At 42.9% G+C, this 15,198-nt stretch overlaps 1 protein-coding gene across 5 annotated transcripts in view; it reads left to right on the top strand.

The window, feature by feature from the left end:
* The window catches only part of pbx4 (pre-B-cell leukemia transcription factor 4), a 122,422-nt gene extending 107,550 nt beyond the window's left edge, over positions 1 to 14,872 (top strand). For 2 of the 5 annotated variants that reach the window (XM_034189794.1, XM_034189796.1), the window contains 2 exons: positions 12,505 to 12,610; positions 12,641 to 12,773. In XM_034189794.1, the coding sequence (XP_034045685.1) occupies positions 12,505 to 12,610; positions 12,641 to 12,740 (206 nt within the window). In that variant the 3' untranslated portion in view covers positions 12,741 to 12,773. Of the gene's footprint in view, positions 1 to 12,504; positions 12,611 to 12,640; positions 12,774 to 13,402; positions 13,490 to 14,695 lie in introns of those variants that run through there. The other 3 variants (XM_034189797.1, XM_034189795.1, XM_034189798.1) reach the window with 3 other exon arrangements.
* The last annotated feature ends 326 nt before the right edge of the window (positions 14,873 to 15,198 follow it).

Here is a 15,198-nt window from a genome sequence, read left to right as displayed (position 1 = left end):
GCAGGCGACAGTGGTAAGGAAAAACTCCCTCTGATGATTTGAGGAAGAAACCTCAAGCAGACCAGACTCAAATTGTTGACAAAGAGGTAATCTGAGGATTGTAGTTGTAGGTATATCATAGAGTTACATACAGGAAAGCTAGAGAGCGGAGTCATGCCTGGTCATGTGCCGAAAAGGAGCATGTGCCGCCATTACCGCAGAGGGCAAAAAGCGATGTTTGAATTGACCGTTTACCGCACAGTTCAATGCTACAAGTGACATGGTGTGATTGTGCTGTCGTGTTTTCAGACAGATTTTACTTGGACGGATTTTACTTACAGTAGTGTTCAGAATAATAGTAGCCACAATTTTCCGCCACAGGAAAAACACCTCTGTTGGAAGCCTTAAGGACAAGTTGGAACATGTCCAGCTGTTAAACAATTTCTCATATACTCACTCCACTGAAAGCCATCAAAAGTCGCCTGGATTTTACAAATGGTTATCAACACGGAGGTGTTTTTCCTGTGCCAACGCACCGCGCCGGCTGCGTCCCGACGCGCGGACCCGTTCGCACGTCTTTCATTAAAAAAATCTCCTTTAACAGTGGAATATCCAGATAAAATGCTGAAACCGACTTCTTCTGAAACTTCTCTGTTCTCTCACGACGTCCTGGATCAACAGAGCCTGAAATGTGGAGGTTTTCAGCTTGAAACAGGCTGACGACGGCGCCTGAGAGCGCTGCGCGACGTCTCGCACCGTGGGAAGTCCTTAAAGTGACAGTATCACCTCAAAATCTCTCATCAGCCGTTAAAATTTTCACTGAAAACCAGCTTAATTTTTCGAACCATGTCCACTTCGATGTGTTTGATCAAACAAAGCGCCAGTCTCTCAGCAACTTCTCAGACAAAGGAATTCCGACGAGGGGCTGGACGACTCCTCCCACAAGGAGTGCTCACAGGTGAATGACGTCACCGACAGGCGTGGAAAAACCTCACGCATGCGCACGAGGGTTAAGCATGTCTGATGTGAAAACATATGAATGAAATCCATATAGTTTTTGGAAAAAAATAAAAAGGACCTATACTTTATTGACAGACCTCGTATTTAGTTGTGTAACCACATTTTTTCATGATTTCTTCACATCTGCGAGGCATTAATTTTGTTGGTTTGGAACCAAGATTTTGCTCGTTTACTAGTGTGCTTGGGGTCATTGTCTTGTTGAAACACCCATTTCAAGGGCATGTCCTCTTCAGCATAAGGCAACATGACCTCTTCAAGTATTTGGACATATCCAAACTGATCCATGATACCTGGTATGCGATATATAGGCCCATCACCATAGTAGGAGAAACATGCCCATATCATGATGCTTGCACCATCATGCTTCACTGTCTTCACTGTGAACTGTGGCTTGAATTCAGAGTTTGGGGGTCGTCTCACAAACTGTCTGCGGGCCTTGGACCCAAAAAGAATAATTTTACTCTCATCAGTCCACAAAGTTCTCTTTAGGCCATTTGATATGTTCTTTGGCAAATTGTAACCTCTTCTGCACGTCTTTTATTTAACAGAGGGACTTTGTGGGGGATTCTTGCAAATAAATTAGCTTCATACAGGCGTCTTCTAACTGTCACAGCACTTACAGATAACTCCAGAGTCCAGATTGTCTTTGATCATCCTGGAGCTGATCAGTGGGTGAGCCTTTGCCATTCTGGTTATTCTTCTATCCATTTTGATGGTTGTTTTCCGTTTTCTTCCATGCGTCTCTGTTTTTTTTGTCCATTTTAAAGCATTGGAGATCATTGTAGATGAACAGCCTATAATTTTTTGCACCTGCGTATAGGTTTTCCCCTCTCCAATCAACTTTTTAATCAAACTACGCTGTTCTTCTGAACAATGTCTTGAACGTCCCATTTTCCTCAGGCTTTCAAAGAGAAAAGCATGTTCAACAGGTACTGGCTTCATCCTTAAATAGGGGACACCTGATTCACACCTGTTTGTTCCACAAAATTGACAAACTCACTGACTGAATGCCACACTACTATTATTGTGAACATCCCCTTTTCTACTTTTTTTACTAATAGCCCAATTTCATAGCCTTAAGAGTGTGCATATCATGAATGCTTGGTCTTGTTGGATTTGTGAGAATCTACTGAATCTACTGGTACCTTGTTTCCCATGTAACAATAAGAAATATACTCAAAACCTGGATTAATCTTTTTAGTCACATAGCACTACTATTATTCTGAACACTACTGTAAATGCATGTACTATGCATTCACTCTCTTTAATCCAGAGTGTGCTTCGAGCATTATTTTGTGCAAAGCTGGAAATTTCATGTCATTAGGATCTTGGGACAACGGCATCACGAGAATTTATCCGTGGATTTACTTTGCATTGCATGATGCACCGTGCTGTGTTTAGCGATGATCGAGTCACGAGTGTGTTTCCATGTCAGTGTTAAGTCTGGGTGCTATGATCCTGAAACCCCGCTACTTCTGCTAAGAAGGCAAGAAATTGAACTTTTTTTAAATTGTAATTTAATTAATAATGTTATTTTAATTAAAAGAGCGAATCAAAAACAGGTAGGTACAGCTATGCATCAAATACAAACAAAACAGGTACTGTACAAAATCTTAAAATAGCTGCACACATGAAAGGAAAAAGTAAAAGAACATAAGGGGCTTATTGTGTATTATTTACATATAATAAAAGAAAATAAAATCTAGGGCAACCGAACATTTGCAGATCAAATTTGTCTATAAAAGAAACTAGTTTTGAAACATTATCAGAAATCAGAATCACCTTTATTGCCATTGTAATTTGCATTGCAACGAGATTTGAGTGCAACTCCAAAAAGGTGCTTTCCGTGGTGCAAGTCATGTTTAGCCAAATGAAAGATAATAAAATTTAACAATAAATTATTCAGAGTATATGTACAACTAGATAAACATAAGATAAAATAAAATAAAATGTGGACTAAATAATGTAAAACAAGAATTATATACAACTGTGGAATCATATTGTACGGGAAAATTGCACATGGTTTACAGATATTGCACAAGAAACTTGAAAAGTGCAGATTAGAGTGATTTGTTATTGTTCAGTACAGTGATCGCTCTGGGGAGAAAGCTGTCCCTGAGTCTGTTTGTCCTAGTTTTGATGGACCTATACCGTCGGCCGGAGGGTAGTAGGTCAAACAGGTGGTTGCTGGGGTGGAATGTGTCTTTGCAGATGCTGGTAGCTCTGCTGAGGTAGCAAGAGCTGACAATGTCTTCCAGGCTGGGCAAAGAGCAACCATTCATCCTCTGGGCCGTTTTGATCACCCTCTGCAGCACTCTCCTGTCTGGTGCTGAGCACCCCCCATACCACGCTGTGATGCAGTGCGTCAGGATGCTCTTGATGGTGGCTCTGTAGAACAACACCAGCAGCTTCTCCTCCAGATTGTTTCTCCTGCGCACCCTCAGGAAGTGGAGTTGCTGCTGGGCTTTCTTCACCACCACTGTGGTGTTGGCAGTCCAGGAGAGGCTGTCAGAGAGCTGCACTGCAAGGAACCTGATGGAGCTGACCCTTTCCACACAGTCCCCTTGGATGTAGAGCAGGGCTGGGTCAGCCCTGTTCTTCCTGAAGTCCAGGATTATTTCTTTTGTTTTTGTGGTGTTCAGCAGCAGGTTGTTAGCTGAACACCACGATGTCAGGCGATTTACCTCATCTGTGTAGTCAGTCTCATCCCCCTTGAGATGAGCCAAATCACGGTGGTATCATCCGCAAACTTTATGATGGTGTTTGTGGGATGGGTCGGAGAGCAGCCGTGCATGTAAAGGGTGAACAGGAGGGGGCTTAGTACACAACCTTGGGGGAAGCCGGTGCTGAGTGTGATGGTGGGGATGGTGGAGATGCCCAGTTGTGTCAGTTTCTGGACCAGGATCTCCGGGATGATGTGGTTGAAGACTGAGCTGAAGTCCAGGAAGAGCATCCTCACATAGCTCCCCTGGTGCTCCAGGTGGCTCAGCGCGGTATGGAGAGCTGTGGTGATAGCGTCCTTTGTGGAGCGGTTTGCCCTGTAGGCAAACTGGTGGGGGTCCAGAGTGGGAGGCAGACAGGCTCTGATGTACTGAGAGACCAGTCTTTTAAAGCACTTCATGACCACAGGCGTAAGTGCAACAGGCCTGTAGTCATTTATGCTCTCCACTGCTGACTTCTTTGGGACTGGAATGATGGTGGAGGATTTGAGGCAGAGTGGAATGATGGCCTGCGACAGGGACAGGTTGAAGATGCAGGTGAAAACTCCAGCCAGTTGGTAAGTGCACGCTTTGAGTACCTTTCCAGGTACACCATCGGGGCGGGCCACCTTCCTGGGGTTCACCGCCTTCAGCACTTCAGTGGTGTTCCTGAAGTGTTAGCGTGCCAGTGCAGGAGGGTGGTGGGTGTGGAGTTGCTGCTGGTCTGTCTGCTTCGAAGCGGGCAAAGAAGCGATTCAGCTCCTCTGCCAGCAAGGTGTCAGACCTAGCATTTCCTGGGTTGCTGCTTCTGTAGTTGGTTATATGATTTATTCCCTGCCACGTCCTTCTGAGGTCATTCACATCGAAGTGGTCCCCTATCTTTTTCTTGTAGGCAGCCTTGGACTCTCTGATGCCTCTTTTCAGATCAGACCTGGCCGCACTGTACAGGGCCCTGTCCCCTGATTTAAAGGCAGTGTTGCGGCTTTTTAATAGGGACTGGACTGCGTTGGTCATCCAGGGCTTCTGGTTTGGAAAAACCCTGACCCTTTTGTTGACGGTGACAGTGTCAACATAGTTCTTAATGTAAGAGAGTACGGTGTCAGTGTACTCCTGCAGGTTTTGGCTGGAAAATAAATCCCATACAGTCCATGAGAAACAGTCCTGTAGCTGGGAGAGCGCTCCCTCAGGCCAGGTTTGGATAGTCTTTCGTTGTGGCTTTGTTCGCCTCAGCAGGGGGGTGTACGTGGGTGGGGGACAGGCAGAGATGGTCTGATCCCGCGAGATGGGGGAGGGGAGTGACTTTGTACGCATGTTTTATGTTTGAGTAGACATGGTCCAAAGTATTTTCCCCTCTGGTGGCACACTTCACGTACTGGACGAACGTAGGGAGCACAGTCTTTAAACACGCTTGGCTGAAGTCACCAGCAACGATACAAACGCCATCCGGGTGGGCCAGCTGCTGTTTATTTACACAGGCAAGCAAGAGGCTAAGGGCCGTGCTAACGTTAGCATCGGGTGGGATGTAAACAGCAAACACAACGACTACTATGAACTCCCTTGGTAGATAAAAAGGTCTGCACGAGACTGCCAGCACCTCTAAATCAGGAGAACAGTGAGAGTCAATGACCCTGCTGCTACAGCACCACTCGCGATTCACATAAACACAGAGCCCTCCACCTCTGCACTTACCCGAATCACTGGTTCTGTCCTGCCGGTGTAGCGTGCGGTCTGCTAGCTCGACTGCAGCGTCGGGGATCAGCGGGTGAAGCCACTTCTCTGTGATGAAAATATCGCTGCAGTTCCGCACAAAGCTGTTTGTAGCCATCTGTAGCTGCAATTCGTCCATTTTGTGGGTGATGGATCTGGCGTATGAGAGGAAGAGGCTCAGTAATGCTGGCCTGTGGGGTTGTTTACGTAGCCTAGCATCGGAGCCGGACCGACATCCTCACTTCTGCTTCCTGTCTCTACGCCGCCTTCTCCGCCTGCTGGGCAGGCTGGTAATCCACGGAGAGCCCAGTGTTCTCGTTATGTCCTCCGGGATGTTGTGGTACTGGTGGAATTCGCTTGTAACTGACAATTTGTACCTCAGACCGAGGTTGATAAGGTTCTGACGGCTGAAACTGTGGGTCGTTTACTTTTATTATTGGATTCAATCAATGATAGAGACTTATAATAATTTTTTTTTACTAATTTCTCCAATGAGTAATGTTTGGTTTTGTCTTGAAAAAAAAATGACATTTATGTATGTAGTTGCATAAATCCTGTTCACTCAACATGCATGCTGTATTGTACATCCGGGTATTTCATGTCCTTTTTGCCCTCTTTGCTAGTGGCCCCATGTTGGCATGGTAGCATTACATTAGTGGGGAGTCCACCCTCTAGTTTTCCTATATGTAACTCTATGAGGTATATGTATCAGTGTCAGTATAACAAAACAAAAAAGACAGGGAGGCTCCATAGTGTGAACAGATAACTTTATGCACTTAAGTCACTGTCAAGCAAAACTCAGGGAGAAGCCTCTTGCCCTGACTTAGCATTGCAACCCCTGGCAAAAATTATGGAATCACTGGCCTCGGAGGATGTTCATTCAGTTGTTTAATTTTGTAGAAAAAAGCAGATCACAGACATGACACAAAACTAAAGTCATTTCAAATGGTAACTTTCTGGCTTTAAGAAACTCTATAAGAAATCAGGAAAAATAATTGTGGCAGTCAGTAACGGTTACATTTTTAGAACAAGCAGAGGGAAAAAAATATGGAATCACTCAATTCTGAGGAAAATTATGGAATCATGAAAAACAAAAGAACGCTCCAACACATCACTAATATTTTGTTGCACCACCTCTGGCTTTTATAACAGCTTGCAGTCTCTGAGGCATGGACTTAATGAGTGACAGACAGTACTCTTCATCAATCTGGCTCCAACTTTCTCTGATTGCTGTTGCCAGATCAGCTTTGCAGGTTGGAGCCTTGTCATGGACCATTTTCTTCAACTTCCACCAAAGATATTCAATTGGATTAAGATCCGGAGTAACTTCCCGGTTAACCCGTACTACGAAAGGTGGATAGGTTTTGATCGAGGTATGCTGCCATGGCAATTTACGCTGTGTGCCAAACCTGCTATGAGCAGGTTATGTTCTAGGTTAGCTTGAGGTTTTCGCTTAACCACTCCCTTTATAAGTACCGCCCATCCACCGTCAATCACTCCGAAGACAATGCCGGCCTACCTGGATGATCCGTTTGATATTGGGGCACAAATTGTGAGTGGCTCTCTTTGCAGGGCGAGGGCTTTTAAAGACCACCAGAATCCGCTGACATACCCAGACGATATTCTCCATGAAAGATATAGATTCTCAGCCGAGGAAATTCGTTATTTTTGTCAGCTGATCGGGCCAGACGTCTGTAACATCACCCATCGTAGCAATGCCCTGATGATCGAGCAGATAATGTGCCTTGCGCTTAGATATTTTGCCAGTGGACAATTTATGTATTCCATCAGTGATGCTGAACATCTGAGCAAGAATACTGTATGTCGTATGATTCGCAAGGTAGTACTTGCTCTATCTAAACTTTTGGATGCATTTGTCGTTTTCCCTGGCCATTTATCCGCAGTGCAAATCAAAGAAGGGTTTTATGCAATCGCGGGTAATTACTAATATCAAAATAGGTCTAATGCATGTCTATTAATTAGGCGAAGTGGGGCTTATCAATAACAATTTCTCCTAGGTTTCCCAAGAGTAATAGGAGCCATTGATTGCACGCAAATCCTAATCAGTGCACCCCTGGGAGAGCACGAGGGCGATTATGTCAGTCGCAAATCTTTTTCACAGTATCAATGTGCAGGTATAGCCGTTCTATTCGGCCTATTTCATATACCCATTATCGTGTAGTCCACTCTAAGCTCACCTTCTTTTCACTTATTTCAGCCACATAAGGGTTGCTTTGGTTTGGTTGATTTTTCTAAATATTCTAATATACAGTTACTATAATTACATATTTCACATTCGTTTTCTCCCCACATGGGGCTGTCCTGTTGGATAACCTCCATGCCAAAGTGATATACAACCCCTGGCAAAAATTAATGGAATCACTGGCCTCAGAGGATGTTCATTCAGTTGTTTAATTTTGTAGAAAAAAAGCAGATCACAGACTTGACACAAAACTAAAGTAATTTCAAATGGCAACTTTCTGGCTTTAAGAGACACTATAAGAAATCAGGAAAAAAAATTGTGGCAGTCAGTAACGGTTACTTTTTTAGATCAAGCAGAGGGAAAAAATATGGACTCACTCAATTCTGAGGAATAAATTATGGAATCATGAAAAACAAAAGAACGCTCCAACACATCACTAGTATTTTGTTGCACCACCTCTGGCTTTTATAACAGCTTGCAGTCTCTGAGGCATGGACTTAATGAGTGACAAACAGTACTCTTCATCAATCTGGCTCCAACTTTCTCTGATTGCTGTTGCCAGATCAGCTTTGCAGGTTGGAGCCTTGTCATGGACCATTTTCTTCAACTTCCACCAAAGATTTTCAATTGGATTAAGATCCGGACTGTTTGCAGGCCATGACATTGACCCTATGTGTCTTTTTGCAAGGAATGTTTTCACAGTTTTTGCTCTATGGCAAGATGCATTATCATCTTGAAAAATAATTTCATCATCCCCAAACATCCTTTCAAATGATGGGATAAGAAAAGTGTCCAAAATATCAATGTAAACTTGTGCATTTATTGATGATGTAATGACAGTCATCTCCCCAGTGCCTTTACCTGACATGCAGCCCCATATCATCAATGACTGTGGAAATTTACATGTTCTCTTCAGGCAGTCATCTTTATAAATCTCATTGGAACGGCACCAAACAAAAGTTCCAGCATCATCACCTTGCCCAATGCAGATTCGAGATTCATCACTGAATATGACTTTCATCCAGTCATCCACAGTCAATCAATCAATCAATCAATCAATTTTTTTATATAGCGCCAAATCACAACAAACAGTTGCCCCAAGGCGCTTTATATTGTAAGGCAAGGCCATACAATAATTATGTAAAACCCCAACGGTCAAAACGACCCCCTGTGAGCAAGCACTTGGCTACAGTGGGAAGGAAAAACTCCCTTTTAACAGGAAGAAACCTCCAGCAGGGAGGGGCAGTCTTCTGCTGGGACTGGTTGGGGCTGAGGGAGAGAACCAGGAAAAAGACATGCTGTGGAGGGGAGCAGTCCATGATTGCTTTTCCTTAGCCCATTGTAACCTTGTTTTTTTTTCTGTTTAGGTGTTAATGATGGCTTTCGTTTAGCTTTTCTGTATGTAAATCCCATTTCCTTTAGGCTGTTTCTTACAGTTTGGTCACAGACGTTGACTCCAGTTTCCTCCCCCATTCGTTCCTCATTTGTTTTGTTGTACATTTTCGATTTTTGAGACATATTGCTTTAAGTTTTCTGTCTTGACGCTTTGATGTCTTCCTTGGTCTACCAGTATGTTTGCCTTTAACAACCTTCCCATGTTGTTTGTATTTGGTCCAGAGTTTAGAGACAGCTGACTGTGAACAACCAGCATCTTTTTTTCGTGATGATTTACCCTCTTTTAAGAGTTTGATAATCCTCTCCTTTGTTTCAATTGACATCTCTCGTGTTGGAGCCATGATTCATGTCAGTCCACTTGGTGCAACAGCTCTCCAAGGTGTGATCACTCCTTTTTAGATGCAGACTAACGAGCAGATCTGATTTGATGCAGGTGTTAGTTTTGGGGATGAAAATTTACAGGGTGATTCCATAATTTATTCCTCAGAATTGAGTGAGTCCATATTTTTTTCCCTCTGCTTGGTCTAAAAAAGTAACCATTACTGACTGCCACAATTTTTTTTTCCTGATTTCTTATAGTGTTTCTTAAAGCCAGAACGTTGCCATTTGAAATGACTTTAGTTTTGTGTCATGTCTGTGATCTGTTTTTTTCTACAAAATTAAACAACTGAATGAACATCCTCCAAGGCCGGTGATTCCATAATTTTTGCCAGGGGCTGTAGAAGGACTTAATAAAAGCATGCATTGCCCCTACAATGAATAAAATTATATCTTGTGATAAATATTAATATTGATCAATGTAGAAAAATATATTGTGAATGTTTTTTTGGGGCCATATCGCCCAGGCCTGAATACAAAGCACATGTAGTACATTTAATACTAGAGCACCGCACTCAGAGTGCAAACCTCCGCCAACACAAATTTTTACCTTGGAAAAAATTTTCAAGGTCATAGTCCTGTTAGAAGTGTCTTTTCATCAGCTAAATTAGATGTGATCAAATATCAGGAGTATGTATAGTTCATGCACTTGAATTAAAGGTTTTTTTGTGGTGTAATCAGGTTTTTTGGTTACTGAATTCTTTTTCAGATCATTTTCACAGGGCATTGGTTATATCTACTGTGCACAATTTGTCATTTTTTGGCACTTGTTTCTGACTGATAACTGGAAGACAGGCATAAAATTGGAACCTCCATCCAATTTTGGTGGTGTGGGTAAATCCATAGCAGAAAAATGAGTGTGATTGGGGCACTTTTGATTGAGATATAATTCAAAATGTTACTAAATGGGCTTTACAGTATTCAATTTAAATGTCCACATAATCCAGATCAGAGCAGGATCAAACTTTGTCTGGTGATAGTGAGTGTCACTTTGTACCTCACTTTCATATGGAAATAATTTATTCCTCAGAATTGAGTGAGTCCATATTTTTTTTCCCTCTGCTTGGTCTAAAAAAGTAACCGTTACTGACTGCCACAATTTTTTTTTCCCCTGATTTCTTATAGTGTTTCTTAAAGCCAGAACGTTGCCATTTGAAATGACTTTAGTTTTGTGTCATGTCTGTGATCTGGTTTTTTCTACAAAATTAAACAACTGAATGAACATCCTCCAAGGCCGGTGATTCCATAATTTTTGCCAGGGGCTGTAGAAGGACTTAATAAAAGCATGCATTGCCCCTACAATGAATAAAATTATATCTTGTGATAAATATTAATATTGATCAATGTAGAAAAATATATTGTCAATGTTTTTTTTGTGGCCATATCGCCCAGGCCTGAATACAAAGCACATGTAGTACATTTAATACTAGAGCATCGCACTCAAAGAGTGCAAACCTCCGCCAACACAAATTTTTACCTTGGAAAAAATTTTCAAGGTCATAGTCCTGTTAAAAGTGTCTTTTCATCAGCTAAATTAGATGTGATCAAATATCAGGAGTATGTGTAGTTCATGCAGTTGAATTAAAGGTTTTTTTGTGGTGTAATCAGGTTTTTTGGTTACTGAATTCTTTTTCAGATAATTTTCACAGGGCATTGGTTATATCTACTGTGCACAATTTGTCATTTTTTGGCACTTGTTTCTGACTGATAACTGGAAGACAAACAGGCATAAAATTGGAACCTCCATCCAATTTTGGTGGTGTGGGTAAATCCATAACAGAAAAATGAGAGTGATTGGGGCACTTTTTATTGAGATATAATTCAAAATGTTACCAAATGGGCTTTACAGTATTAAATTTAAATGTCCACATAATCCAGATCAGATCAGGATCAAACTTTGTCTGGCGATAGTGAGTGTCAGTTTGTACCTCACTTTCATATGGAAATAATTTATTCCTCAGAATTGAGTGAGTCCATATTTTTTTCCCTCTGCTTGGTCTAAAAAAGTAACCATTACTGACTGCCACAATTTTTTTTCCTGATTTCTTATAGTGTTTCTTAAAGCCAGAACGTTGCCATTTGAAATGACTTTAGTTTTGTGTCATGTCTGTGATCTGCTTTTTTTTCTACAAAATTAAACAACTGAATGAACATCCTCTGAGGCCGGTGATTCCATAATTATTGCCAGGGGTTGTATATGTAACTATGTTAACAGAATGACCATTAATGGCTTTAAATCCTTAGGTAGGTAGCCTATTTAGGAAACATTAAATTAACCTAACATCTGTTAGTAGGCCTATGCCCACTTCTGAATCGTGTTGCATCTGGGCGTAATTAATGAAAGAAGATCATTATTTTACACATATCAGTCATTCCACAGGTTAATCATCTGTAACAGATTTGGAGAACAATTGACTTGTACTTACGCATTTACCCGATCAGCAATACGTTGCCAACAAGCCTGTCTTGCTTTATTTGCAGACGATGTGTTCGATTTCCCCCTTAACGTTAATTTCAGTTCCTCGTAGCTCTGCATAATAATCGTGCATTCTTCTTCGGTAAAGTAAGGTGACCGCGCTATCATTGAAAAATGGTGACGTGCGCTGCAACCTGCCCCTTTTATGTGAACGCGCACAAACTCCAATTAGGTTAACACAGGTTCAACAAATCAACATCTTAATCAGCGTCGTAGTACCGATTAACACCACTTGAGAACACCAGGTTTAGTCAACCACGGTTTAAGAAGTTAACCCTGGGTTACATCTGAGTAAGTTAACCCCGCTTCGTAGCACAGGTCCCTGAAGTCAAATCTGCAATATAACAAAAAACAAGCTTTTGTCGTTGCAGTTATAAAATTGTCATGTACAGATCCTTCCTTCCTTTGCACAGGCTTCAGGTTAACGTCATGAAAATGTTTTTGTAATAATCCTGCAGTCAGTGTGTGCAGCTGATGCATGTCAGCTAGTGGAAATCACTGACTCTTGTAATGGTGAATGTCACAAGACGATAGTGCGCGTCAGCCAGTCTGTGCCCATGGCCACGGGTGATTTGGGCGCCTTTGCACAGCTGTAGGGTTTTGGCTGCATACGTTGCCTTCAGGGTCACACAGTTTATCTCACACAGGCGATGCCTACCTTGGCCTTCGGTCACTTAATGGGGAGGGTCTCATCATCGCCCCCTCACTACAGTCGCAGGTAGGACATGGGGAAATCTGTGAAATGGACCTCAGTCCTTTTTAAACGTCCACGCCTCTGGATCCCCTCCCCCGTAGTCTAGCTCCTTTGACCTTACCTTATAGTCTGTCCTGGTGTTACCTTTGTCCTCATAAACTCCTCCCATGTTGTGAACACACAAACTAAAGATATAATGCAGCTCCTGACCTACGTTGACCCCAATAATTATCGCTTCATCAGTGGAGCAGGGGTTGCTGTTGTAGACTGTTTTAATACATGTAGAGTCTACAGGTGTTCCCCTAGAGTAGCTTGAGTATCACTTTCCTTCCTTTTAAATCCTGTTATTGCTGGCCCATGCCCACCTGTCAGGGACAGGGATTGAACCAAACAACTCTGTAGCATCCCAAAATCTAGACCGTCCTGTACCTCCAGCCCTCCCACGGCCTCATGTCTTTTACCTCTTTGGTTTTTCTTGACCTTCATCCCACCCATCCACCCTCTCACCTGCCAAGAAGACATTTCCTCAAACTGTTCTCATGATTGTTGTTCCTAATAAATCATAGAACTAGTACAGTTTTGCTGTGAACCACAGATCTCTGCTGCTGGGCACAACACTATCAGGAAATGAAAAGTCTAAATTACTGTGTGGTTTTTATTTTTTGGCTCCAACTGCAGTCGAATTCGACAGAAGTGCTGTTTAAAAGCGGACTGGTGATGCATCCAGCAGAGATGGGTGGAAGCTGAAGCTCCTTCAGGGATTGTTTTGTTTCTAATATATGATGTGATGCCTTTAGTAGTTTTTCTGGAGGTTGTGTTGAGGTTTATGGTTGTGTAATTGTCTCAAACAGGTGGATACCCTGCACCGTGCTACACACCTGACGGGCGGCTATGAGGAGCTGTCGGGTAGCGGCCTCTACACCCGTCATCTCCTGGATGTAAGTACCAAACTCCACGACGGAGTCACTGTTGTTGTAGCTAACATGCACCTAAAATTAGGATGTCATAAAGATACATGAGCTGGCAGTGTTTTTTCCCCCCACTTTCTTTTGATGTGTTGCCAGTTCAGGTTTTATTAAACTTAAAGTAGAACTGTTCTCCCTCAACGCACACTGCAGAGAACCTGTAGATTATCCAGATCTGCCAACTGCTGGTTTACATGTCCACTGTGTGTTTCACTCCTGCTATGCTGTTACACACAGGAGCTCAAAACCTACACAAAAGCTTTCAAATGAAAAAAGTACTAGGAGTAAGCGGAGCTGCTGGTCGATCTGCCTTCCTGCCCATCGTCACACAGCTCTGACACGAATGAAGTGTGAAAACGATCAATGATTTATGTAGTGTTTGACATTGTGACAGACCAACTTCACAGAAAGTGACACTGAAGTTGGAACAAGCATCTAATTTTCACAGTTATACATTTTTGACACCAACCGCTCCCACACTGTCCCTCCTACGCGTCTGTCGCTGTCATTCCTGGATCCGTCACTAAACTGTCAGCTTCAGGAATTTTTGGGGGGGGCGCTGTATGAGCTGTGCCCTGCCCAGCTGACACCGGTGAGACGGGCGGCACCGCAGTTGTGTCCCAGTTATTGTTTAAAATGTGGATTTATTCATAACTTCACACAGGTGCAGACAGATGCTGCAGGAACACAGTCACATGATTAATGTGGCTGCAGAATTCTGTGACAAAATCTCAAGTGTAAATGTCAGATGCTTTTATAAATGTAAGCAGCTTCAGGTCCATACGTAAATGTTTAAGTCAGAGAAAATGTATTTACAAAAAATAGTGACAAAAATAATGCAGGATAACCAGCTGCAGTGTAATTATATAAAAGTTTCTCCAAAACACAGCAAACTTAAAAAAAAACAAAAAACAACTAATTACTACAGAAAAAAAAAAAATTTTTTTAATCACAGGAAGTTATTCTCACCAGGTGTCTGTTCTTGGATTTAGCACTTTTTGGGACTTGAACTGAATTTGTAAAAACTTTGTCCATGTCTGGATTCACTGTCGTTATCAAAACATCACCCTCATCTTTCTCGAAGACGTCAGCCGCCATTGTCGTTTTGGCTTTAGCAGGTTATTAGACGACTGTGCTCCAGTGTCCTTTCTAACAGAAATCACCTCTGATTGTTTGCAGGCTAACAGCTGGCAGGACACCGCCACCCCCGCCTCTGTCACCTCCCCTCTCGCCCCCCCTGGCAGCGTCCACTCTGACACCTCTAACTAATCCGGTGGCTTCCCGTGCCATCACTCCTCCCTGCTGTGGTCTACCCACACTACCATCCTCTGCTGTCCACCCCCCCCCCCCCCCCCCATTTTTTAGTTTTGGCGCCATCTCCCAACCGGACAGCCACACGTGGCTGTGCATACATTTCACAAATGCACACTGTGCTGGAACACAGGACAGCTGAGCAGTATTTGGGAGGAACTCAGTCTCCGGCTCACCGCTCCGTTTAATTGCTACAAGCTCCATAACTCTCTCCTGGAACCCAGACGGAGTTTTATGATGTTGACAGACGGAAAACATCTTTGCTATCGCGGACCCCCCCCCCCCTCCAGAGCCACTGACCCAGCTGTGTAGATGATGTCTGTACATTATGTGTATATGCACGCCCACTCCACGCAGCTCATTCACGCGCT

The sequence above is a fragment of the Thalassophryne amazonica genome, chromosome 16 (genome assembly GCF_902500255.1).
Source record: "Thalassophryne amazonica chromosome 16, fThaAma1.1, whole genome shotgun sequence".
NCBI classification, from domain to species: Eukaryota; Metazoa; Chordata; class Actinopteri; order Batrachoidiformes; family Batrachoididae; genus Thalassophryne; species Thalassophryne amazonica.
This window is presented reverse-complemented; position numbering and strand designations above follow the sequence as displayed.